The sequence below is a fragment of the Notamacropus eugenii genome, chromosome 3 (assembly GCF_028372415.1).
Source record: "Notamacropus eugenii isolate mMacEug1 chromosome 3, mMacEug1.pri_v2, whole genome shotgun sequence".
Taxonomy (NCBI): domain Eukaryota; kingdom Metazoa; phylum Chordata; class Mammalia; order Diprotodontia; family Macropodidae; genus Notamacropus; species Notamacropus eugenii.
Genome location: NC_092874.1, coordinates 484,875,294 through 484,902,848, shown reverse-complemented (window position 1 = coordinate 484,902,848; position 27,555 = coordinate 484,875,294). Strand labels below are relative to the sequence as shown.

The window sequence follows — 27,555 nt, the reverse complement described above, 5'->3', positions numbered from 1 at the left end:
AGAAAGAGATGGTCAAATGACTTTCCTTCTATCAAAATTAAAATGACTAAGCTATCTCTCCACATGGGAGGGAGGCAGAGGGCTCCGTCCCCCAGGAGGAGGCTTGTATTTCTCCCCTTTCTCCTCAGCTCGTGCTGCACGCTGGGCTAGTCTTCACTTGGGTCATGGGGGAATGAGTGCCTCATGTGCTTCACCTTAGACTGATGTTTGACCACATAGCGCCAGCTCCAATAGAGCTGATCTGGCCCCAGAGGATTCCTAAGGAAGACGCTGGATCCCCAGCTCGTCACAACTCAGACTTTATTACACAGCAAGTGGGAGAAGGGGATGTTGTTCTCAGGGATGTTTGGAATGGAAATAATTAAAAAAGCCGTCCTCCGAAAGTACACACATTAATGCATATCTTCTTTTCATTAAATATATATCTGTTTGGCAAAAATGTTAGACTCTTTTGTACAAAACAAAAACAAAAACCCTCGCAGATCTCTAACACTTGTAACTGTTATAGCAATGTAAACCAGGATGTCTGGCGGCTCCACCAACGGTGGGGAAGCCAAGGTGAAGCAAGAGCACTCGCCTGAGGAAGGAGACACTGAGCCCCGGGGAGGGATGGGGTCCGAAGCCAGGGAGAGCGCGAGGCATTCAGGGTTAGTGACTCTGCATGTGCATGAGTGCATGCACGTATGTGTGTGTGTGTGTGTGTGTGTGTGTGTGTGTGTGTGTGTGTGTGTGTGTGTGAGAGAGAGAGAGAGAGAGAGAGAGAGTGTGTGTGTGTGAGGGAGAGAGAAAGAGAAAAAGAGAGAGAGAGAAAGAGAGAGAGAGAGAGACAGAAAGACAGAGAGAAAACAAGAGAAGAGAGGGAGATACAGACAGAAAGAACAGAAAGGAGAAAAGAAATTGAGAGGAAGAACACAGAGAGAAAGACAGGCACCTAAAGAAACAGAGACAGAGAGACAGGAGAGACACAGACATAGACACAGATGCAGGAAAGGGAGGAAAGAGTGACAGATACAGAAAAATGTACAGAGAAAGAAAAAGGAGGGGAATAGACAAAAAGAAAGAGAGGGACAGAAGAGGAGGGAGGAGCAGAGAGAGGGGAGAAAGGGACAGATGGAGAGAGAGAGAGGAAAAAGAAAGAGAAGAGGAGAAGGAGGAAGAGGAAAAGGGAGGAGACTTCAGGAGAGTGGGGGAGAGAGGGAAGATAAAAGAGATGAGAAGGAGGAGGAGAAGGAAGGGAGAGACCACAGCTAAGGGCTTCATAATTTGTGCTTTGAGTTAATAAAGTAAAAGAAAGCTGGGGAAAGGGAGTCTAGAACCCATCAGAAAGAAGACAGAATGGAAGGCCTGGAGCAGGAACAGCCAAAAGCCCAAGGGTGTGAATCTAGAACGTTTGTCCTTAGGAGACCAAACTTCTGTGAAGCCCCAGGGATGGATGGAGATCTTGCTTTTGGACTTTGGGGAGAAAAGGGAGAAGAGAGAGGAGGTGGAAGGGGGAGATGGTAGGAACAATGGAGTCACAAACAGTCCTTGGCCCCTGGGGCCTGGCCTGGTGGTTCTTGGGAGCAGCGCTTGCTCTCCTCTCTCCTCTGCTGCTTCCAGGCTGGCTCCCTGTTCAGTCTCCTCAGAGCCATTTGACTGGAAGGCAGGCAGACAGCAGGGAGGTGGGCTCTTGTGACCCTCAAACCCAAGGCTGGTCCTTCACTGTTCTCGCTGGCGATGGTGGGACTTTGCTTTATCCCATACTTGGGCTGCAGCAGTGAGAAGGTAAGTATAGCTTTGTAGTCTCTGAAAATGATCGAATCTTCGATCAATTACTGATTGGCACAGAGGGTGGGGGGAGAAAGGAAGTGCAAGGGAAGTGTTGGGTGGCGGTGAGAGGCAGAAGATTTGGGGGACCTGGCCATCACCCCAAAGGGACCCCAAGAGTACTCTCACTCATGTTTCCAGTTATCCCAGCTGTATTTCGAGTTCAACAGGGGCACTGGGGTGGGCAGGGTCTGGGCCAGGGGTGGGTGCCCTCAGTTACAGTCATAGACAAAGTCATAGTTACTGGGCTCCTTGGGGATGGGGGGAGGTGCGTCGGGGATCTGAATGTTCTCCAGGTCCAGGAGTCGAAGCTTGATCTCCATGCTGAGCAGGGTGTCCAGATCATTGCGGGTGAGGTCACTCAGCATGTCCTTGCCCAGAAGGGCATTGAGTCCGTCTGTCCAGATGCAGTACTGTGGGTGAGGGAGAAGAAATAATGGCCTGTGTTAGTGCTCAGGATCAGCTGCTGACCCACCTGCCAAGGAAATGTCTGGAGGAAAGGGGTTACAGTAAAGGGCTGGAAACATTCCAGGGATTTCTTACAGGAGGCTGGAACAAGAGGCCCAAAGATATTTAATAAGAAGAGCCAGCAGGGACAATGTCAGGTTTGAAAGCACTTTACATACACAGGCTCATCTGAGACTCACGATAGTCTCTCAAAGCAGGTACACATTGTGTCTTGACCTACGAAGAAACAGCCCAGAGAGGAGACGAAAACTGTCAGGGCTGCCCAGTGAGTGAGGTCAGGGGCGGGATTTGAATGTAAGACCTCAGATTCCAATATAGATAGATAGATAGATAGACAGACAGACAGACAGATAGATATACACAATGCAATATACATATATATACACATATTAATAAAAATAAAACAGATTTATAAATACTGACATACACGCATACACGTACAAATGCATTTGTATATAACAAATGAAAACATAAAATGTATCTACAAACATACATACATGCGCACATTTACATGTACTTATACATAACATATGATGAAATAAAAATCTAAAATGTATCCAAAACACATGCACAGACGTGTATACATATTTACACTTGATATCTAAATAAAAACCTAAAGAATAACTATAAATACGCACACATACTTATATTTAACACATAAGTAAATGCGATATATTAAAATATACATGATGCATAAGCGCATGTTTATATGGGACATGTATAACTAATGAACATGAAGAATATCTATCAACATGCACATATAAGATGTAGAAACAGGCCTGGGTCTACTTGATGCACTTGGCGCCAGGATTATTTTTTACAGAGAAGGAGCATTTAAGGAGTCTGCTTCTGTATGATCTCTCTGGTTGGGCTTGCCTCTCAAAATCAGGGCTCCCAGGGGCTAATCCCTGAGTGAATGTTCCTTCCTGTAGGCAGACCCACAGGTTCCCCAAAGTGGAGACCATAATCCAGCCTGGCCCTGAGGTCCAGCTCCCACTCTCCACATCCTGGGACAAGCCTTCCTCTTCAGTGAGAAACCTCTTCTGGACCTCAGGTCTACCCTTTGTCTTTTGGGAGCTTTCTTCCCTAGCTCCGAATTTGGGTCCAGCAGAGAAGGCTGCCTTCTATACGGCAGGCCCTGCCAAGAGCCATCACATCTTTGGTTCATCTCAATGGCTCCTCCCAGTGCCCTTGCCTGGCCTTCCTGGCTGATCCTTGGCCTCCCTCAAAGGCAGTCCCCAGAGCTGCCTCTCTGCTTCCAAATGGCCATGCTCTGGTCTACAGCCAGCTGTCAGGAGAAAGGCCAAGTTTTATGCCCTCTCTTAAGCAAATGTCAAGTGAGAGGGCTTCATGCTTAAGGCTCGTTCTAAATTCAGGGCTTATGTATCGTCTTTCCTCCCTTTTCAGGAAGTACCATCTCACTGAGAAGCTGCCACCTGTGCAGAGCAGACACTCAATAGCATTGCACTAAGCTGAGACGTCTCCAGAGCCTCGAGAGAGGAACGGCGAGGGGGCCACTGGCGAGATGGGAGAGGTCTGCCTCAACAGCCTGGGCAGGCAGGATGAAGGATGCTCACGCTTGGCCTTCCTGCCTCCAACAGGCATGTGTCTGGGACAGGGGAGTCCCTTGCTCCTTCCCAGTCCCACCCCCAAAGCTAGATGCCTGCTCCTTCAGGGAAAGGATTGTATTTCACCTCCCCTGGTGCCTAGTACATAGCAGAAACCTCTTCTTTTTGTCTATGTCTGTGAATATGACAGATTCATCCGGAAATCAGGCTGTAGTTAGCAAGAGAAGTGGGACAGATGCTGCCTTGGAGTGGAGAAAGGCCTCATCCAGCACTCGTGGGGCCAGGGGCTGCCTGGACCTCAGCTCCCCCTGGTGGAAGGGTCCCACTGGTGGCTCCCACTTCCCAGGGCTGTCAGGAGAGAGCTCCAGGAGACTGAGCGGTCCCTACTACTGGCAGTTCTCTCTCCCCAACGCCTTTCCTGACGTTTCAAGCCGACGGGTGGGTTTTAAATATAGCTCGCGGCGTGTTTTAACAGGGAGAAGGAGTAAAGGAAACGAACATAAAACGTTGACAGCACAGATAGTCCTGAACTTTAAAAAAAAAGCCTCAATTTTTTTTTTTTTTTTTTGGCAAAATTCAAGGCTTTAAATGATTTGTAAGGGAGAAAACTGAAGACATGAGAATGGTTTAATTTGGGAAATTCTGAAATAAATCCTGAGGGTTAACCACAAGCCCCAGAGCCGCCTCCCCACGTGCTGAGCCTGGGCGCTGAGGGTGGATGCCACCGTCTCCCGCCGCCCCACCCGTCCCCCCGGGCCGGCTGGTGTGCTTCTTGGGGGAGGGGGCTGCGTGGGGGAAGCTTTGGAGTCCAGAAGGTTGGACTTTGCCTCAAATAGGGCAACTAGCAAGGGATACAAAGCCTATTCCCGTTATGGGGCCTCTTTTTTTCACTTAGATTCAGTCCATCAACCAACGCTTCTTAATCATTTACTATGTGCCAGACACCGTGCTAACTACTGGGCGTCCAAAGAAGGGCAAACCCTCCCAAAGCAGCCCTCAGATAACAACGACTCCTGCCTTCAGAGCTTTCACTCTATGGTGGCGAATGTTTGCAGAGCTATGACCAGCCCAGCAGTTTATTAAAAGCGACTGTAGGACGGACACACAGCTGGCCTTGGAGACAGGACTACCTAAAGTCAAATCTAGCCTCAGGATGGCACCAGCTGTGTGGTCCTGGACAAGTCACTTGCCTGCCTGCTTCAGTTTCCTCATATGTCAAATGGGGATGCTAATAGGACCTACTTTACAGGGTCACCGTGGGGATCCAATGAGAAACAGCATGTGAAGTCTTGGCAAACCTTGGGAGACTATTTCATTATCAAGGGCGATTGGGCTGCAAGGCACTGGAAAGCCCTCTGACAGTGTTTGAGGCATCAAAGGTCCTGCTTTGCCTTCTCAGGACATCTGCTTGCATTCCTCCCCTCCCACGCCACCCCTTTTCTGGAGCCGACTCAGCGTTTCCCACGGAAGTGGTCCAAGCGCGAGCCCTTACCTCATGCTTATCAGGAGCGATGAAATTGAGCTGACAGTTTGAGTCATACAGGATGGAGAAGGCGAGTTCCAGGACCTCCTAGAACGACACGGGAGGAGGGGTCATCAGCCTGGTCACTGCGCAGGATGTCGGGGAGGGGTAAGGGGAGGGGAGAGTCAGGATGCTTACAGGGGAGCAGCAAGGCGAGGGGAGGGATGCAGCTCATCGCCACAGTTCTCATTCACAGGGTCTCCTCCCTCCGTTCCAGACCTGCCAGGGGGATCCACCCCACCCATTCTCATTCTCAGGGAAGATGCACCACATGTACTGAGATCAGACGTGCTTCCAGTGAACGCCCCGCGCTTTGGGGGCTTCTGGGTCATTTCTTCTCCTGTGAGGACCTTTTGGGGAATCTCCAAGGCCAAGGACTAAGGTTATAGGACCACGGGAAGTTTGAGGTGGAGACTTCTGTGAAGGACTTTAATACAACTGCCTCATATAAAGAGAGGAAAGTGAGGAAGCTGCAGGAGGGGTAAGGGCTTACCCAAGATTATGAGTAGAAGGGCTTGGAGTTGACACTGAGCTTCAGGCCGATGGCCATGGAGAATTGTAGAAGGCCAGCACCAGAGTCAAGAAGACCAGAGGATGGGATAGATAGATGGAAAGTCCACCTTCTTCTCCTTTGCCCCCAAAGGATCCTCCATTTTCCATTTCCCCTCCCCCCTGCCCCAAGTTGTTTATTCAGGTGAATGATCCTGTGGGCACTTGTGTTATTGCATGGATTCATGATGTCTTTGGGTGGGGGGCTCACTCCTCAGTGCAGGGCATGGCCCCTTCTCCCATCTCCCTTTGGGGTCTGGTCCCAGTCTTTCCATGTGTTCTTCATAGAGGAACTTTTTAAAGCCTAGAGACCTCCCACCTAGAGGGGCCACCATCAGCCTTGGAGGATGGGACCCACATTGACAAAATCTTGGCTCCTTCAACTGGAATGGGGAGGTGACCAATGATGGCTCAGGAATGAATAGACATTTACGAAGCCCCTACTGTATGTCTGGTCCTATTTTAGCCTCAGGAATTCAAAGACAAAAACAAAGCTATCTCTGACCTCAAAGAGCTCATTCTACTGAGCAGAGAACAAGGGTATGTCTAAGTAAGTATATACAGAATTAATATAAACATAAGGTACTTTAGGGAGGACAGAGGAACCCAGAAAGACTTTGAGTAGAGCGCAGGGTTGGCAGCAGATCCCCTGCAGGGATCCTGGGGAAAGTGAGGCACATCCAAGGATCCCAGAGCTGCTGTTCTTCCAGTGGTGGAAGCTGCTCTGACTCAGGACCCACCGGGAAATAGAGACATACATGTTGGACCCTTGGAGGGCCATGTTGCCAAAGGGGTCTGGTACATAGAAGACCTCATTGAGGGCACATCTGGGCAGAGAAAGGAGGTGGGCTGGTCCCAAGGAGAGAAACAATGGGTGAATGGCCTGAGGCCACCATGGACTTGTGAAACATTAACAGACTCTGAGGGCGGTCTCAAGGCATGAAAAGTTCTGTGCAGAACTTACAGGAAACATGGATCAGAACCCAGTGCGAGTCGCAGGGACCATATCTTGCATTGAGACCTTACTTATGATCTCATGAATCCATCAAATCATACAAATACCCACCAGGTCATACATTGGAATACATGGCTTTGGAGGAACAAGGGGGTCGAGGATCCTTTGGGGTGAGAATAGAGGAAGAAGAGGGTGGGCTTCCTTCCACAACTGGCCCATCTATCCCACCCAGCAGATGCCTCATCAAGGCCTATGAGGGAAGTGAAAGGATTGGGATAGCAAGTGGTTAATTGTGAGAACTGGGTAAACCCTCCTGACTCCATCTTGGGACTCAGTTCCCTTTCTATCCAATTATGGATCTAGTCTAACTTCTGTCTTTTGAAAAAACTTCATTCAGTCATGGGAATTGGGAGAAAGTCACTGCATTGTTTGAACTTAGCCCTGTGTGACTGGGAAGTTGGACCCCCTCTACCTGCTGCTTAGAGACCCTTAAATGGGGATGCAGGTTATGCTGACCAGAACCCCATCAGATCCAAAGACTGATGCAAGCTTTCTCACAACTGCACATCTTAAGGAACTGATGTGTCTTATCTGAAAACTGGCCCCATCCTGGTCCACCACTTAGGGTTTACAGACATTTGTGAAGGGAATGTCTCTTTTTCTGATTTCAGGGAATTGCCCTCTTCATTCTTCCCGTCCCAACTTGAAAAGTCCTTCATCTTTCATCCAGTTAGAAATCAGGTTACCTAATGTTGTATTTTCCTTTTAATTCGTTGGTCTTATCTGGTTAATTGTTTTTAATGTATCAAATGGCTGAATCTTGGCTTAGGAAAGTCCTGTAGCTGGTCATTCCTTTCAGTCTGATGGGTGGTGTAGATACAGCAGGGCTGAGATAGTGGCCTAGGATTAGGGGCTAGAATCACTGGACCAGAGTGTCTTTCTGGCACTCTGCCAGAGGCAGCTACACAGTTTTCCTCTGCCCTCCCTATCACATATGTTACTCAACACTATCCATCCACTCTGTCCTGACCTAGATTTCTCAAAAGTACTGTCTAGAAATGATAGGTTTTGCCATAAACTGCAAGCCAACTTTAATTCCACCAGGGCTGACTGGAAGGAGTCCTGGGCCTTAATCCTCTGAACTACATGTCTGTGGGAGGTGACCATATCACATCTAATGGATTTTATTGATGTCAGGGCCTCGGTGTCACTGAGTCTCAGGAGGAAAGTTGGTGGTTCAGACAGCCCTGAGGAAGCAGCAGCCTGTACGGCCACACACCTTGAACCCAGCAGATTCTCACAATGGAACACATATTTCTACTGAGTTTTCTTTACAACAACCCCATCTGGCAGGGAATACAAGTTTTCTCTTTTGTTTTGGTTCAGATAGGAAATTTCATCCACTTAGGGAACTCCTGGGGTGGAAATTTCTTGCCTCCATACAAATGCACAACTCTCTTGTGACCTGAAGTCTAAGAGTGGCTTGGCCCACAGAAGTGAAATGATTCCCTGAGGGTGACAGGGTGACTAGGCGTATGTGTGGGGATGGGGCAGAATTCAAATCCAGCTCTTCCAGACTCAGAGGTCAGCACTTCCCAAACCATCTCCTGCAGGAACAATATCCCCATTGCACTCACCCAGCCTTGGTTCCAGGGAGAGAGAACTCACCCCCCCCCCCTTTCCAGGTCACCCATCCCCTTTGCAGACAGCTCAGAGTGCTAGTAAGATCTTCCCTAAATTTGCTTCTTGGTAGCATGGCCCCCTGGGAGAAGCCTTTGGGGCTAAGTCAGCCTCTTCTGTGAGTCAGCCCTCCAGATACCCATCTATCATTCATTTATTCCACAAACATGCTGAACACCCACCAGGTGTACTGAGGACTATTGCATGGGACACTAGCCCCAATTTCTCAGGCCCAGGTCAAGCAGGAGTCACACTGGAAGGCACCAATTAGGATTCGAGGCCCTATTTTGCTGAAATGCTGCCTGCGCATGGGTCTGGTATATTTAGGGGCAGAGCAAGGAGCCGATCACAGAACAGGGATCATTAGACTCATTGCTCCTTGGCCCTAACCTCTCCTCATGAGTGGCCTGCTACCAAAGACAGAGAAGATGCATGATGGGGAGGAGGGGGAGGAAGGCCCTAAGAGGACAGCTTCATTGAGCTGGGGATGACAGGCCTGCTGCAGGCCCCTGGGCTCAGCAGGGCTTTTGACTCATGGCTGCCAAGAGCGATGATGATCCAGGAAAGAGAGGAGGGGCTCCTCCCGAGGACCCTCTGAGCTCCTGAGCACTCCTTCCTTAGAAGTTATTCTAATCAGTCTCTGGGAGGCCCCTGAGGACAAACCCATCAGCCTGCATGTCAAGCTGACCCACACTTTGAGAAGCAGGGCTTCTTTAATGCCCTCAGGCTTTGTCCTTGTCCTGTGAATGGCCACAAACTCTCTTCCTTGCCTCTCTGGCTGGGCCATGGGAACTCTTGAGTCCATAGGGGCTGACGCTTTTGTGGACAGCCTTAAGCCTTGCAAAATGTTATAGAATCTGCTGTAGAGCACAAATGCTGTAGAATCTGCCCACCCAACCAAGGCCTGGCAGCCGGTCCTGCTTGTCAGTAATGATCTGGCTGTGAGCTTGTCAGGTCTAATTCTGTAGGTTTCAGAGTCAAGCAATTTGTTGGTTCTTTAGAGGGAAGGGGCATCCCTAGTGATTTTTCCATTGAAATATGGGCTTAGAGCTAGCACAGAACAAACACCTTGTTCTCCTTTTAAGGGCTATCTAGCAGCTGGAAGGAACCAACGATGACCAAACATTTAGGCCCTTTGCTAGGAAGGAATGGGGGGGGTGTGTGTGCCAACCAGAGGCCCTGCCATCTTCCCATGGGCCCTCATCCTTCCGGGGTGGGGGTGGAGCTCTGGTCTCAGCTCCCAGACCAGGCTAATCTCATTCTCTGGGGACAAGCTGCGAATCATACCTTGTTCTGTTTCAAGGCTCCTTTTTCCTTCATGTGCGGGCAGTCCTTGCCCGTCACCACAGCTTTGATGTCTGCTACGGGCACTGAAATGCACAAAGAACAGTATGACTGCTATGCCCAGCCCAGAGCTCTAGGGAAGCCCAAGGGGTGCCCAGTCTGCCTGCCCTCCCAGTCGCCATGGTTCCTCTGATAGATCCACATGCCTACATACACACACACACACACACACACACACACACCACACACACACACACGCACATATCCATTGCCAGCTTCTGTTTGCACACCAGTTCCATTCAGATACATTCCTCACCCTTCTCCTATGAGCTCCACTTCTAACAGAGAATAAAAAGGGATGAAACTCCCTCACATAAGAGACTCCATCATTCGAAGGTAAGCCTCCTGAGGGCAGGAACAGAGCATGTGTCTTTCTTCATACAGTTCCAGAACTTAGTACGGGCCCTTCACACAGTAACTGATCTCTACATGTCTGTGGACTGACTGCCTGCCTTGTTGCTTTTACTATGTAGAATCACTGGCCTGTGAGATCCCATGCTCCCCAAGGGAGGGAGGGCATCTCTCGCTCCACCTATTTGTTATTCTCGACTTAAAAAAGGTATCATGTTGACCAGAGGTAATGAATTGACGCCATGCCTGGCGGGCGGCAGGGCTGTGAATCCCTGCTAAGCAGCAGGCTTCCAGGGACCAAGGCCTTTTCTGGTGTGCTCAGTCACGACTGGTCTAAATGGACAAATCTCGAAGTATCTCTTTAAGTCAAGTGTTGCATCACTCTCAGGGTTATGACTAACAAGAAAATACAAATACTAAAAATACAGCTCAGCTTTCTAAGCTTGCTCCTTGCCGAGGCAGGACCCAGAAACCCTGGGAGCTTGGCTGGAGTCCCAGGAGCATCTGAAACATTCTTGCCTCTGCTCCTTCTGGACTGGACCAAGAGGTTGCATACCCATGTCCCAAATCTTCCCCTTTGAAGGATTCGGCCCCTGGAGGAGCCCTGGGCATGCCAGAGCCAGTCTGACCTCAACTCCACTGGTGCGGGAGGAAAACAAGGAAGAGGGCGAGGCACCAAGTGAACCTGCTAAAGGCCATGGCCTCGGCTCTCTGCCTGCTATTTGGGGCCACTTCAGAGCATGCTTTGATGGCATTCGGGATGGAGAGCCTGATGAACATCTCTACACCTGGTGCCCGCAGGGAGTCAGGGATGCCAATGTGGCCAGGGAAGAGGGGTGCAAGAATGGGCAGGGGAGGAGAAAAACATTTCCTTGCTATACTTTGAAGACTTTTTCAGTGTAGAAAGAGGCCTTCTTGGACCCCTGGATCTTATGACCAAGAATCAAGTTTCAGAGAAAGATCCCTGTCTGGGCAGGGGAGGGGCACAGCCAAGGCACAGGAAGGTGGGTCAGTCCTCAGGCCATTGCGGCAATCTCTCATTTTTTACAGGGGGGAAACCTGAGGGAGGCCCCGGAAGGACAAAGCCGCTTGCCCAAAGGTCCCTGAGGGGTCTGAAATGACTTGGTTTTCTGAGGATGCAGCTGGGGAATGACACCACAAAGGGAAATGTGTGAGTGGCATTTGATTTGGGTGGGCAGGAGGTCTACTTGGGGGCAACAAGTTCAATTTGATTTGGGTGGGCAGGAGGTCTACTTGGGGCACAAGTTCAATCAAACAACAAGCACTTGTAAGCACTTTGTGCCAGGCATCGTGTTGGGTGCTGGAGATACAAAGATGAAGCAGTCCCCGCCCAGCAGCAGAGCACACAACGTATACAGGGTAAGGGGTGTGAGGACTTAAACCTTGGGGGTGGGGTATCTGGACAGCCTCGTGGAGGAGGGGCTACCTAAGTCATGCTTTGGAGGAGAGGAGAGGGTCCAAGCCATGGAGCACCAGCTGTATGCAGGGAAGGGCAGGCTGGCCAGTTTGATTACTAGAGTGGAAGCGAGGAAGCCACGTGAAGCCTGAACAAGGGGGCTGGAGGTGGCTGGTGAAGGCCTCTCCATCCCAGCCTGAGGGTCTATATGGCAAGTGGCAATGGGGGGGCACAGAGATTTCTCAATAGGGACAGCGACACAGCAGCTGACCGACCTTTGGGCATCTTTTTGGCAGCTGTGTGGAGGATGGATGAGAAAGGGGAGAGGCTGGCCTCCAGGAGATCATTGAGGAGGCTTCGGGACCTTCGGCGATAAGGGAAAGAGAAGGGACGTGTGGCTCCTGGGAATGCGGTTCCCTTTTCTCCGAAACGACTTCCTTTTTTTTTTTTTTTTTTTATCGGTGCTGGGAGAGCGGGGAGAAGCAGCTTCTCTCTCTCCTCACCCAGCCCTCCACTGCTGGGAGAACTTGCCCTAGATTCTGGAGGGAGGGATGCCTCGGGGCCCTGTCAACGAGCTGGGAAGCATAGATGCACTGTGCCAGGGCTGGTCAGCAGCTGATGCGCTGCTGGACCCTGGAGTTTGAGGGTTACATGACCCCCAGAAACCCGCAGTGAGAGACAGACTAGGCAAGAGGAAGGTGGGGAAGAGCTGGTTGGCCACACTCTGCCAATGACCAGGAAGTAGCTCCCAAGGTTACTAAAGTAGAGAGAGCTTCTTGTCCTCTGGAATGGGGACCCCCCCCCCCACTTCTGAGCTCTGGGATACGCTCCAGGAAGCTTGGGTGCACCTCTCCAGTGGCAGGGCCTCCCCCAAGGTCTCACTGCAAGAAATTCATTTAGCCAGAGCCCCACGTGCAGCTCAGCACTCACCTGCCACCACACACACAGCACACACACACACACACACACACACACACACACACACACTCACACATGTTCATGCTCATTGAGGCAGCAGGTGTGATTATTACAGAATTCTGTTGAAACTGGAAAGAACCTTGGAGATCATCTTGTCCATCCCAGTTACTGTACAGGTGCAAAGGCCCCATTCCAGAGAGCTTCAGGGATTTTGCCAAGGTCACCCGAGGGGTTGGGGGGAAACCCAGGCGTCTCCACTCCACAGAGGTCTGGAGCACCACAGACAGGACATTCTCAGCCCTCAGACAGAGGGATACAGACCTCAGGTGGGACAGAGCTCAGAGACCATCTGGTCAATCACCTCACTTTACAGATGAGAGAAATAGTGCCCTGGAGGGTTAGCAACTTCCTCAGGGTCAGATAGGGAGCAAGCAGAAAAAGCCAGGATTTGAACCCAGGACTTTGGATTCTGGATCCACTTTGTCCACTGCAGCTATTTCTGACGGCACAAAAGAACCTGGCATGCTCCCCTGGCAGTCTTTTGCCTAGGCCACCCCTACCCAGCGACTGAGGCTTTCATTCCAGGGAAGCTTCACTTGTGGTCCCTCCCAGATTTGCCAGGAGTCTCCTGGAATCACTGAGAGAATCAGCTTCTGGGCACAGCTGTGGTCCTTGTGCTGGGGAGTAGCCTAGTGCTGAGGAACTCTTCCAGAAGCTCCAGCTTCCTCCAAAGCTCCAAAGAAGTGTCTAATGGCTGCCGGTGCTTCTGGGACTCCCTACAGAAATCACCCAGGTTGACTTTGTGCCATGGTATGGTGCAGTAGGCAGAGGGCCGGCCTCCAAGCCAGGAAGGGCTGAGCTCCACGTGTGGCTTTGTGGTGCCTGAGTAATTTTTATTTTTATCTCTGTATCCCTAGCATAGTACCAGGCACACAGTAGGTGCTTAATTAATGCTTACTGATCATCTCTTGCAATGACTTGGCATTCCTTTACATTATCAACTTGTGTCTATTGTACCCACTCTGATAGAATGGAAACTTTTGGAAGGCAGGAGGTGTCTTCACCTTTGTCTTTGTAGCCCCAGCACCATGAACAGGGTTTGGTACTCACTAGGTACCTAATACATGCTTATTGATTGATGGGGGCAGAGGTGCCACACTGGATAGAGCACCAGGTCTGGAGTCAGGGAGATCTGAGTTCAAATTCTGTCTCAGACACTTACTAGCTGTGTGATCCTAGGCAAATAACAACTCTGCTTGCTTCAGTTTCTCATCTGTAAAACTAACATACCGATACCACCCACTTCCCAGGGTAACTGTGAGGATCCAATGAGGTAATGTTTGCAAAGTGCTTAGCCCGGTGCCAGACGCATAGTAGGTGCTATGTGAATGTTAACTGTCATCGCTAGCTATTATTGTGATTGGTCCCTACCCTTCTCCCAATGCCCTACAGAGGCAGATTGTCCTTTAAGCTCCTGTCATCATGAGGTCATGAATTTTAGAGCTATAATGGAAGGGACTCTTGTGAAAGGACCTGAGTTCAAATCCAGCCTCAGATGCTTACTAGCTGTGTTTGCCTCAGTTTCCTCATCTATAAAATGAACTGAAGAAGGGAAAGGCAAACCTCTCCAGTGTCCAGTGCCAAGAAGATCCAAATGGAAACAACTCAGCCCCACAACCCTTATTTTACAGATAAGAGGCTGAGGCACGGGGCTGAAGAGCTCAACCCCAGACCTGCTCCACCAGCTCTCCACCAAGCCCTGATTCTGTCTTTGCTGTGAATTTTCCTGCCTGTGTATGTTCCTGGCACTTTCTTAATTTTATCTCTCTCTCACACTCACTTGCCTCCCCTGCTTATTTTAAATGTGTGTTTTTCAGTGTCTGGCTCAGCTTCCCACCAATCCCTGTCACAGCTCCTGCCTTTCCTATGTTCTGACTGATGAGATGTTAGAGGCACAAAATACAAATAAAAGGTAATTAGGGGTCCGATGAACCGTTCCAAGAGACACAGTGACACCCGGCTTTGCCAGGGTCTGGGCTTCTCTACTGGAGGACGCTCAGTGCTGCTGCAGGCTCGTTTAGCTCTGTGTACGGGCTGTGGGCCACCAGCTAATGCACTGGCCAGACTTAATAATGTCTAATGTTCTTCAGGCCTTCCAAGATCTTATTTCTGTGGTGAGTGCTTCTTCTGCTGACACTGGTCAGAGCCCTGGAGCACTCAGTGGAGACTGAGACAGGACCTGTGTAATTGCATGTCATAGGAAATTTCTGGGCAAGGAAGTAGGGTGGCCAGTCCAGGCCCTTGGGTGTTTCCAGAGGCAAGAGTCTATATACAGTATAGGTCCTCTCTCTCTTGCCCTGCACCCATTCCAGGGGTTTACTCAGGAGAATCGAGGATTGTGGAAGAATGGGGGAGGGAAAACGACAACTGCATGTTCCCTTTCTTGATATCAGTAATGGCATGTTAGAATAAGACCTCATCTCAACATAAAAGACCAGTCACCTCTGACCCCTGATTTTGCCTTTCTTTGCCCAAGATCTTGTCAAGGCGAATCAGAAGGCAACCAGAGTCTGCTTTGTTGTCTCAGACCCCAAGGCCAACGACAGATGGCCTGATGAGGAAGTGTCTGTTCTCTCTGCTTCCAAGGTCAGTGACTGACTGCTCTGCACCCAGCTGAACTAAGGGTTTTCTGTAGAATCAAAGGTCCAATGGAAAATGACTCATATTCAGAAGGCCCCTTGACTCCCAGAAACTCACTCCCTTCTCTATGAGCCAACAGAAGTTTCTTTGTGCCTTGGCTTGTGTGTGACTCTGGCCCAAATGATGCCCCAAACTGGACGTAGTTGGCTTTCCTCCATGAGAGAATGAGCCTAAAGGGCCAGAAGGGGAGGGAACCAGTACTGTTCACTTGGGAGCCTCAGGTCAGTGTCGCTGGGTTGGAGAAAGCCTAATAGATGAGGGGGAAGTTCCCAGACCTTGGAGGAGAGGAATGAGGGTCCCTGTCAAAGAGGGAACGAGCTCTCTCCTGTGATGTACACTATCTGTATGACCTTGAGACAGTCAGGTCATTGTTGGGGAAGTCTCTCCCAATGACCTCTCTTTGCAGAGCCTTCTGGAGAATCCACTGATTCTAGTTCCAGCCAACACCTACTTTGGACTCTCAAACCTTTGCCTTCCTGGCTGGTCTGAATCCTCTGACTCCTCTTGAGCAAGATTGGGATCCTAGCAGCCCTAGGTCAGCCTGCAAGCTGCATTAGCTCACATCCGCCCCAACCAGTCAAATGTTTAAGGAATCCTTTTGTATGACGGGGTATTCTGAATGAATGGTGCTTGCAATATTTGCCTCCAAGAAGTGTGGTGAAGATAAAGATTGTGATATCTGTAAAGTTTGTCACAATCTTCAGAAAGACTGACAACATCAACTCAAGGGAATGAGGTTTCTCTCTGATTAGGTTTTGGAAAGTGGCAAAATGGAAAACAAACCAGCTTCTGAAGTTCCCCTTTTCCTCTGCTGTCTCATCAGATACCATGAATATCTATCATCTCCACATCCCCACCACCAAGCCATGGCAGGGCTGCATCCAAGTAACCAGCTCCAGACCCCAGGGTCCAGAGGGCTTCTGCTCAATGCAGTCATCTATGCCTGACACACTGCCCATACCTGAGCAAGGATCACTCCATAGGGACAGTGGCAACCCTAGCAAAATGACCTCCTTGCTGTTTCTCCCCTTTCCAGGCCTTTGATCATACATGCTGCCTGCCAAGTCTGGACACCCTCTCTTTTCTGCTCCGACTCTCAGAATCCCCAGATCCTTTTGATGCTTAGCTCAAGTGACACTGCTTATGTGAATCTTTTCCCTGTTCCTTTCATTGTTAACATTCTCCCAGACCCCAATCACCTTGCAGATATTTCATGGTAACTTATCAGAATAGCTTGTGTTACAGGACAATGTAATCTCCTTGAGGGAAGGTGTTGTTTCATTGTTTCTGAATCCCGGGTGCCTCCTAGTACAGAGCCTAGCACACAACAGACCTTCATGATCGTTGTTGGATGAGGTTGGAGGGAACAACAAGGCTGGGAGTGGGGATGACTCACGTTTGTCCTGCAGGGAGTCGTGGGGCACCTCTCCCTGGGGGCTCTCCTCCAAATCTCCGTAGTGAAGCACTTTGTGATTGGGTGACAGCCGACAATACCAGAATTTGTCTGTGGGAGAAAATACCAGTTCACAGGATGAGCAATTCCCATGACTCACGACAGTCACGCAAAATAGCCTGAGCAGTCAGGTTTTGTGTGTGTGACCCAGTTCTGCAGGGATGACCTATGTCCACACTGGAGAGCCCTGCCCTCCAGTTGGTCAGTGGCACCCTCATCTCTGCTCTGCTGATGTCTAGACAAGGATAGAGCATTAATTAGGAGCTTACCCCGCGTCAGCCACAGTGCTAAGTGCTAAGTAGTCACAGCAAAGAGAAAGTGCCTCCAGAGGCTAGTCTCTGGAGTCCATTCTCCTATTTACATGACCCATGATGCAAATATTCACATGGAGCAGTCTCCTAGCAGAAGGAGACAGAAAAATGGAGAAACTACTTGGGGCGGGGGTGAGGGGCATTTTTCTATTGGACGGTCAGCTCTGGGGGGGCAGGGAGGGCAGTTAAATCACTGTTAGTAATATGGTGCATGCCACTAGTCCATCATTAATATCTACTGGATCAATGACAAAGAGTGAATGGATGACAGGTTGGCATGAATAGACTCTAGCTGGGGATGCACCGAGGAAGGATTCTAAGTCTCAAGCATATGGAGGTCATCGAACTGAATACTTTCAGCTCAATGACCCAGACTTGAGCATCATCCCAGCCTCTCCCATCATGGTAGACTCCCACTTCCTCACTAAGGTCAGACACTCTCTTGACCTGCCCCCTTGATCCTCTCCCTCCTGCCTCTCCCAGGACCTTATTCTCAGGAGTCCTTTCTCAATATGCTGACCCACATGCTCTACTCCTAAGGGGCTTCCTTTGACCTTTCTACCCCTTGAAGGGACCCTTTCAACTTGGCTTCTTTCTCCTGGACACTCTCTTCCAAGCATTACAGGGTCCTGGATCTGGGACTGAAGGGGCATCTCAGGGCCTAGTGTTTACAACCTTCATTTTACAGATGAGGAAACTGAGGCCCAGAGAAGTCAAGGAACTTGCCTGAAGTCATCTAAGCAGGAGGTGGCAGAGCTGGAATTCGAACCCAGGTTCTTGGACTACAAGTCTCACACTCCTATTTGTTTCTTTGGTTTCACTCTCTCGCTTCTATTCCTAGTTCTTTCCCTTCCTCCTCCATCTCCCTGGATGACTCCTTCTTCAATGGCAGGGCTTCTCAGGGGCTGCTTTCCCCCTTCCCTCTTTATACTTGCTGCTTTGGCCACTTCCATGGCCCCTCTACAATGAGCTACTCTTCCAACTCCTGACTCTGTCCCTTTGGTCCTGCCCTCTCTCTGAGCTTCAGTCTCATGTGTGCATAGTAAGGTATTGCCACCTGGATGCCTCAAAAACCCTTCAAATGCCACACACCCCAAACTGGGTCAATCAGTCATCAAGCATTTATTGATGGACCAGGCACTGTGCTAAGTGCAGAGGAAACCAAGCAAGGGGGAAAAGAGGTCCCTGGCCTCAAGCAGCTGCCAATCTAACAGGGAGATAATATATAAAGAGCCATCTACAGACCAAACATAGTCAGTTAAAGAAGATTTCAGAGGGAAGGTAGCAACAGTGTGTATGTGTGCATGTGCGCACATGTGTACGTGTGTGCATGTGTGCACGCACACGCACATGTGAGTATGCATATGCATGCATGTTCATGTGTATGCATGTATGTGTATGTACATGTGTGCATGTATATTGTGTGTATGTGCGTGTGCGTGTGTGTGTGTAGGAACAAAGAAAGGCTTCTTACAGAGGGTGGGATTGGGCCAGGGACTCATTCTCTTTGTAATCCTGATCCCCTTTCTGATATTCCCCCATGGGGGGGCCCTTGTCTGTGACTGCTGAATTTTCATTGACTTCTCATCTTCCCCCCTTCTCTGTCTGAGCAATGACCACCCTGTAGGCCTCCCACTGAGCCCTCCTCTCTGCTTCTTCCCTCCGATACGTGATAGGATCATGGAGTCACAAGGAATCTGATCCAATGCCCTCTCCCCACCCCATTTAGCAATGACAACACCCAAGTTAGGCAGGAAGGGTTAGGGTCAGGTAATCCTTGGCAGAGCTGGGATTTTAACTCAGACTCTAGGACTCCAGGTTCAGCTCTGTTCTTTGAGAGCCAAAGGAAGTATAGACTTGGGACTGTGGGGAAGTGTGGGAGGCTGAGTCCATGCCACACTCCACCTCGTCTGCCATAGAGCAGGAAAACAGAGACATTAGAGTTTGTTCAGTCCAGAAGTCTTGGAGAAATTCCTCAATAAATGAATGGATGGAAAAATAATTTCTTGAGCACTAATTGTGTGCCAGATACTGTGCTAATCAATGAGAATGTAAGTGAAAAAAATTGAGATCATTCTTGTCCTCAAGTAACTTATATCGGAATGGGGGAAAACGGGATGGTGGGTGAGGAGCAGGGGTTGGGTTTGGGCAGGTGCAGGGATGCTAAGTAAGGTTGTGGGGACTGACGCACTGGGCCATACCCTCCCAGAGGCCTGGAATTTAGGGTTATGCTGAGGACTGTGCTGGGAACAAGAGGTGGAAAGCTGGGGGTTGGAGGAAACATTCCCCTCTGACCATGCCTAGGTACATATACTGGTTTGACATTTCTTGAAGGCGAGGTCTCATTTCAAAGAGAATGGAATTTGCTCAGTTAAGCATTATTTTAGAAATATACCAGAAGCGGAGCCTACTGTCCTCTTGGCTCCTCACGTGCTAAGAGAGCTTTCAGGCTTCCTCAATCCTACTTAACCTTCAGCCACACAGTTTGCATCTCAATACCGTGCTGTTAGGTAACTAGGTGTGCTCCAATCCGGGACGACCTCGAGGGCAGGGAGACTCCACCCATCAGGTATCTCCAGGGGAGAGGCGGAAATACCCGAGCTAGCCGAGCTAGCTCGGTCTGACCTTCTCGAACCCCCGCTGTTCATGGAGGGCCTCGTAAGACTCTAAGATTTAGAAGTCCCACTTTTACCCGCCCGAGACCGTCCACACGGAATTGAGCTTCCAGTCCCAACATATACCATACTTTATTTTAAAGTGGAAACTGTTTTAAATAGAAAAAATTTTTTTACAAGAATCTCTTGAAAACCTAGGAGCAGGCTGGGGGGGTCCTACCTGGGGCAGCTGCAGAGGGAGCTCAGGCCCTCGAGCTGTCTCCTGCTTCCCCCTAAAAGAAAAAAAAAGGTAGGGATGTGGGGGTCGGGGGCTGGTGGAGGGAGGAGTGAGGAATGAGATGGCAATGTGTTGGTCCAGGAAGTCTCACATTGTGAGCTGATCACGGCTCATGTTTCTGTGAGAACATTTGGAAGAAGAAAAGCCATGATTATACCCAGAGTTGCTTATATGAGCTTCAATCAGGCAAATGCATTATTATCTATTTTCCATAATTCAAGGTCCCAGGAGGATGCTCAGTGGCAGTCAAAAATGATTTAAAGTGCCTACTAAGTGCTGGGTGCTGCGCTAAGCACTGGGCATTAGAAAGACTTCAATCAATAACTCATTTTCATTTCACTAACTGAAATTTGTAGGTCAGTTGTTGATGAGAACTAAAGGAAGGGGAAAATTACCAAAATTATTTTAAATTTGTGGTGGTTTCTATGAACACTTCAGATGAGAGAGTTTTCCAAAGTGGAGGGAAGAAGGACAAATGGGGAGGCTAAATCAAAAGAAGGTGGGTCTGGGGATTGGGGGACTTCAGTCAGATCCTAGATAAGTGACCCAACTTCCCTGAGACTCAGTTTCCTGATCTGTAAAGTGGGCATAATAATGCTTGGTCTAGCTAGCTTGTAGGGCTGTCTGGGTCTTCCCATTGTGTTCTGGAAATAGCAATGATCCCTATGCTAGAGCTGCAGGGGAAATGAAAACAAACAAACAAACAAACAAGGAAAACCCCAACCGGTGACTCAGAATTTCCTTCCAAGAGGCCTTTCCCCAATTCAGCTAAGAATGCAACCTTCTAAAAATGTGTTTGATTCATTATATGGAACAGAGCAACTCCGAGCCGTGAGCTGAATGGCGCCTGAGCTGATTAGACGAGGACAGAGTGGCTGGCCAGTCTATCAGGAGGCTGCTCCCCAGCCAGTCTTGCTTTCTTCCTGGCCTCGAGGGGCTTACGACAATAAGGGCTATTGGCCCTGCCCTGGAAGCACTGATGGGAGCAGAGGAAAGGTTTCCAGCCGGGTTCTCACTGTACCAAGCCTGAAGCTGGATGAAACAAGTAGACTGGATGCATGTTGTTACCTAAATGCCTCATCTGCCATGGTCTGGTGTGCACCTTGGGCCAAGGGCCTCTAAGAGAATAATGGGCAGCACAGGCTAGTGGTCGTGGCTAACAATAACAGATCCTCTGTGCCAGTGAGTATATGTATACATGTGTGGGAGGCAGGTAGGAGGGGTATCGTTAAAAGACAAATTCCTTAAATCAGGGGCATGTGCCTCCCCCTTTTCCCCATAGAACGATAGTATCTAGGGATTAAGGACCCTTATCTCATAACAAGATTATAACAAAACATCCTAACTAGTGGTTCTTAGAATTGTAAACACAGGAGGAATGGCATCTATCAGCTTTTATAGGCTATGGTTTTGATTTCAGATAGCATTCGAGCTGATGTATCTGACATGTTAAGTATTATGGGAAATGTAGTTAAAAGTAATCCACTCACCCATCCATTCATCTGTTCATCCATCCATCCATCCATCCATCCATCCATCCATCCGTCTGACCATCCATCCATCTACCCACCCATCCATGTACCTGTCCAGCTATCTAGCCAGCTTCCCACTCATCTATCTACCTACCCATTTTCTTACATACCCATCTATCCATTGACATATATATCCACCCTATAAAAATACCATACCTAACCATCCTACCACTCACCTAACCACTCATCCTTACAGGTCTTCACTGACCCATTCACCCCCTACCCAGCTATGCACTCATCTACCCAAACAACACCCACAGAAGACTCACATGTTCATAGCATTTGCTCTAACCAGAGCTATAAGACCAGCTGTAGTTCAGACAGGGTAATGTGATAGACAAACACAAATTGCCCAGATGTCTGACTTCCATCTGTCAGCCACAGTACAATCCAACTACAGTGAAAAGAGACATACCTTTTTTTTTTTTTTGGTTTGAGGAAGTGAGGAGCAAAGACACACTTTCCACATCCGCCACACCATTAATGCGTTGGGAACTAAAGCATAGAAATATCCACTCTTTCATTGGAACCTCACAAATAATCCAGAATGACAAGTATCACCCCAATTTTACAGATAAGGAAACTGGGTCTCAGAGTGGGGGAGCGACTTGCCTAAAGTTTACACAGCTAAGTGGGTGGCAGACATTGAGCCCAGGACTAAGCCACCTTCCCTCTCTAATAGATGTTTCTATGTTGTAACTCCCAGTACTCAGTGAGTGACTGAACCAAGTCATGTTGGGTACAGTCGGACACAGTGCTGCTGTTGGAGGACCTGAGTTCAAAGAAATGCAGTCAGATACTATGTTTTTACATCCCTCAGCCACTCCCCCGTGTAACAAAGAAGATGCCTCATTGTGAAACTGTGCTGTGCTTCTAAAAAACCAATCCTTCGATGGCCTGAACATTGTGTCCCTTCTTGGCTAGCTTTCTTCTCTCTAGATTTGGTCAGGTTCCCTCCCGTCATCTCCTACAGTGCACTGTCCTCTGTCCCCTCTTCACCCAGCAAGCATGCCACAGTGCTCAGTCAGGCTGTCCCAAAGCTTGGGCTCTCTTCTCTCATGGGATTAGCTTGCTGGAGAGGTGGCCGCAGATCCGTTCCATTTTCTATCTCTTTGTTCTCCTTTCAGTTCAGCTATACATATTCTAGAGGTGATGAGACTCTGCTGGATCTCACGCTAAGATCTCTGCAGAATTATTTTCCCTCCCATTTCTTTTTCTGTTTAATGAGGCAATGCTGTTTGTAATCTTCAGCCACCTTCCTCCATAAGGCCACGTCTGCTAAATTCTGTCGGCTTCCTTTTTCATATGATCCCGTCTGGTGGCTGTGACATTCAGCACCTCTTGCTCTCTTCCTGAAGTAGGTCTCTGTGATTCACTGGCTGGAGGCTTCTGAGTGGCCCTGAACCTTTGGTCTCTGTCATTTTTGATGTCGAGCCTGATTTCCCAGCAGAGTTTCTGTCAGGCTTGCAGGTATTTATTTTCACATCTAACAGAATGTAAGCAGGCAGAAACTGACTGAGCTGGGAGCATCTCGCCAAGTTCTTCCCCACATTTTCACCTTCTCTGTCCTCTGTGACAGATGCTGCCCCTTGCCTCCAATTATCTCCAGGGGGGGTCTGTTTGCTTGAGCTCAGCCTTCCATGAAATTGTGTTTCTAGCTGCCTCTGGGCATGCCCGTGAAACCAACTCCTCAATCTGTGTTTGTTGGAGGGGAGCTGGAGCGCCCTTCTGCTCACCAGCCTCTCCTCTAAGTCTTGGGGTGTCATTTAGAGGAAGGACATCGGAGTGGCTGTGGTTTAGCTCCTTTAAGAGTTTGTCAACTTGCTGGTCACAGGATGAAGATCATACATTTAGATGAGCTAACAGGTAAGCTATCCATAACAGGAGAGCTAACGTTTATTGATGGTCTGAGAACAGCACAATTGTTGGCACTTTCTGCCTCCTTCTCAGTCAATGAGTCACTATCATTTCTAAAGCAGAGAGGGCAGCACAGGATTGAAGTCTGTTTTGTGTTTTTGTCCATTTTGTCTCCCCAGTTATTACCTGGTGCTCAAGGCTGTCATAATTGGTGAAGCCAGTTCTTGGACAGGAGGTACAAGAAACCGTGTGGAGTAGTCATGTGTCAACTGGACTCAGAGTCATGGGGATCTGGGTTCAAATTCTGCCTTAGACACTCACTAGCTGTGTGACTCTGGGTAAGTCACTTAACTCCTCTGTGTCTCAGTTTCCTCGCCTATAAAATGAGGGAAGAAGACATAATAGCATTTAAGATCCCTCTCAGCTCTGAATCGGTGATACTATGATCTTAGAAGGCAGAACTGGACTCATAGGTCATATTCAGACTTTAGGGGTTGGGAGGACACAGCCATCGAGGGTCCTGGGTCACCTCACACTCCCAAGGACTTTCATAGTCAGACTTCTGTCTAGGCTTTGTCTTAAGCCAAAGGGAACAATTATTCTCTCCATGAAGTAGCTCTTCATGAGGACATCCAGCAAGAAGCTGAGTTGAGTCCAGTGCTCAATAAATGCTTTATCTTTCATTTCCCTGATGCATCACTGCATCACCTGCACTGGGGACACACTTAGGAGAGGCCTGGAGGTCCTAGTTAAAACTGCTGTTCATCTGCTTCAGTCCTATTTGACTCTTCATGACCCCATTTGGTGTTTCCTTGGAAAAGCTACTGGAGTGGTTTGCCATTTCCTTCTCTGGCTCATTTGACAGATGAGGAAAAGAAGGCAAACAGGGTGGAGTGACTTGTCACATAACTAGTAAGTGTCTGAGGCTGTATTTGAACTTGGGTCTTCTTGATTTCAGGCTAAGTGCACTCTCTAGCTGCTCGCTGCTTAAAATACTGTGATAACTGCCTTCACTGCTACTACTACTACTACTGGCACTATATACCAGGTCCTGCAAAGTTTTTATGCTTTTGAATGTGCCTAGAATGTGCTGTGAGTCTACACTCCAAGAAGCAGTGGGTACCGAATGCTGTCCAGTAAGGGACGGGTGACTAATAGCTCACAAAGACTATTAGCTAAGGCAATGAGGCTGGAGATTAGACTCAGTGGAGGGAACACAACATAGATTGTCAGTTCAAGGATAATGGGGCCTGACAGGGAGGTGCCTTGTGTTTGATGGTGTCACCTCTGCCATCAACCTACTGCTTTTAGTTTTAAGGCAATGAATGTCTGCTCTGAGTCTCATGTGGTGGTGATGTGCAAAGGAGGTTGGAGATGAAGTTAGTAGCCCTGGGTTCAAATCCTGCCCCTGCTCCTTGGGATCCTGGATCTAGAGTTAGAAAGGACCATTAGGGGTTTGGATTCAACCCTCTTACTTCACAGAAGAGGTCACATGGACAGAAAGTGTCAGAGGCAAGATTTGAACCTGGAGCTTTTTCTTTGGGCTCCTTCTGGAAGACTGAGTAAGCACCACTTCCTTCTGGTCCCAGTTTCCTCCCCTGTGACCGGTGGTGTTTGGAACCAAGGCCTCCTAAGTTTCCTGCTTGCTCTGAAGTGATCACTCCCTCCACCCATGAGCTCTCTTTGATCTCTTAGTTCACTGGTCCTAGAATACACAACAGAAGAAACAGAGAAAGCTGGGCCTATGCCCCGAGGAGCTGACCAATGACTATCCCTTCAGGCTCCCATGACCTACCCTAGGAGCCAGGAAGAGCCAGGTTTGGGTCCTGCCTTTAACACTTCCTGGTTGTAAAACCCTGGCTAAGTCACTAGGCAGCCCTCTGAGATTTGCCACCCTGAACCATGATGGGAGTCCCTTACAGAGAAGTCCTTCATATCTGGGAAGTCCTAGGCTCAGCCCTAGGCAGTCCCTGTGGGCCCTCGAGATCTAGTCCAGGTGCCTCATTTCACACACCGGAGGAAACTGAGCCTCAGAAAAGGATGATAAGACCATAGCGTCACAGAGTGAGAGGGGACCTACTCTTAGATGCTTAGTCCATGCTTACAAATGAAGAACTGAGGCTGTGGACCCAGATCCTCTGCCTTCTTTCCCCTGAGTTCAAATAACCAAGTGGCAATTTCCCTTTTGTGACAGATGCTAGGGAGAGCCACAGGGACAGCCTGCAAGCCCCGCCTACTTAGCATCTAGACCTTCAGGGTCCCTGACCCCAGGCTGTGGACTTTTTTTTTTTAATTGACAACCCCTCTTTATAAAATTAATCAATTTCCCTTGCGATCCCATGCAGTCCATTGAATGTCTTTGAAAACACCATTCTGAGAGGAAGGGTCCTGTAGGCATCTCCAGACTGCGGGGGGTGGAGGGGGGGACCGGAGGTGGGGAAGGGTGGTCCAGATACAAACAAGGTTAGAAGTGCCTAGAGAAGGTCCACTGGGAGACCGTCACCCCAGGTTCAAATGGCTGCCTTCCCCTTGAACTCCTTTGGAGGCTCTCCCAGGCTTCCGGACAGAGCTTCAGGCAAGGGGGGGGGAGTCCCCGCAGCACAGCCTGGAGACCTCATCGCCTTCCCTTTAGCCTCAGTGACGGAGCTGACCTGAGAGCCACTGACCCTGTCTGCACCTGTCCATGGGTGTGTCTGGCCACAGGCTTGGGTGGAGCTGTGCTCCAGCTGCTTTGCTGGGACTCTTCATCCAATTAGGGCAAAAGGAAGTCTATGATTTGATGGCAACTTGCTTCCCTAAGGAATCATGCCTGGACACGTCCTCACCAACCACAGATCCTGATCACAGCCTGGGGATGCTGCCATCGAGATGCGTCCCTGCTTTTCAGCAGTCAGTTGCTCCTCTGCACGGGCTAAACTCGCTGCGGGGAAATGACTCCCCCTCCCCCCTCCCCCCGACAGATGGCCGCGTGCTCCCTAGGCATCAGCGCTGCCAAATGCGTTTTCTTGCACCTCGGGGACAGCGTGTTCCCATTTATCACACAGAAAATGGGGAGGACTCCCAGGCGGTTGATGAACATTCCGGACTTGGGGCATTTCCAGAAATTCCCAGCTTCGTTCTAGGTTCAGCTCAGAGCCCTCCCTGAAACCGGCTGTCGCTGTCCTCCCCCACACTGTCCTGTGGCTGCTTCTGGGTGGATGTGGTAGAACGTGAGCTCCCTCAGGGCAGGGGCACAGTCAGCACCAAGGCCAGAGCTCGGCTCACAGCCAGTGCCTGTAAATGGAAAGGCTATAAGCGCCTCAGCTTCTCAAAGGGGCTCATCACAGCTTCGAGAACATGGGTGGAAGGTCAAGCTGGCAATGTTGCCTGCGTGCCCCGGACGCACACGGTGATGGTCAGGGAGAGCCAGGGCTTGGGAACCACCCTTGCGCTACGATGTAGAGCGCTAAGAAGGACAAAGTAGAAGGGAGCCCTTGGGGCCCCTATTTACAATGCTTGGCTTAGCTAGGAGCCCTAGAAAGTTGGCCTTCAAGGTCAGCTGCCCATCTTCCTCAGTATATACAGAAGGAGGTTCACAGATGCCCGAGGCCACAGGGTCAGGGTTGACCTCAGGCTCTCTGACTCTCGATGCATCAAAGAACAGGCAAGAGTGAAGGAGATTTTAATATTAGGTGACCTACTAGGTTAGACACCCAGTAAGTTAGAGCTGGGGTGGACCCTCAGCACAATCTCGCCCAAACTCTTCATTTGATTTATGAGGCAACTGAGGGCCAGAATGATTAAACCATTTGCCTGAGATTGCCCAGATTCTGTAGCCAAGCCAGACCTAGAACCTGTGCCTTCTGACTCCCAGGTTACTAGAGGGATGAGGACTCTACTTGTCAGGAAATATAATGGAAAAGGAAGCTTTCCAATGAAACCCTGTCCCAGACTCCTCCATCTCTCCTCTCATGGGGCCAAGCATCAAGCCTGGGGGCCCAGAGTGCTGCTACCTGCCCCCTGAGAATGGAAGGCTCTGCCCTGGGTAGTACCTGACACTTTGCTAACATTCCCCTGAATAGAACTGGCTGGAGGGTTGGAGTGAACCTGGCACTGCATTGTGCTGAGTCTCCTGCTGGGATCCTCTTGCTGGGAGCTGTCCCAGAGTCCTGTATTCCCAGGGGATTGACATGTACCCTCAGAACAGGGAATGTTGGAATTCTGGCTTTTTCTTCAGCTTAGAAATAATCCCA

General features: G+C 49.4%; 1 protein-coding gene across 7 annotated transcripts in view; it reads right to left on the bottom strand.

Moving 5' to 3' along the window:
• Positions 1–283: 283 nt before the first annotated feature.
• The window catches only part of ELMO1 (engulfment and cell motility 1), a 385,710-nt gene continuing 358,438 nt past the window's right edge, over positions 284–27,555 (bottom strand). For 6 of the 7 annotated variants that reach the window (XM_072599131.1, XM_072599132.1, XM_072599133.1 and 3 more), the window contains exons 19-23: positions 16,675–16,782; positions 9,836–9,918; positions 5,335–5,412; positions 2,051–2,219; positions 284–1,785 (exon numbers count right to left, since the gene is read on the bottom strand). In XM_072599131.1, the coding sequence (XP_072455232.1) occupies positions 1,733–1,785; positions 2,051–2,219; positions 5,335–5,412; positions 9,836–9,918; positions 16,675–16,782 (491 nt within the window). In that variant the 3' untranslated portion in view covers positions 284–1,732. Of the gene's footprint in view, positions 2,220–5,334; positions 5,413–9,835; positions 9,919–16,674; positions 16,783–27,555 lie in introns of all 7 variants that reach the window. The other variant, XM_072599129.1, reaches the window with a different exon arrangement.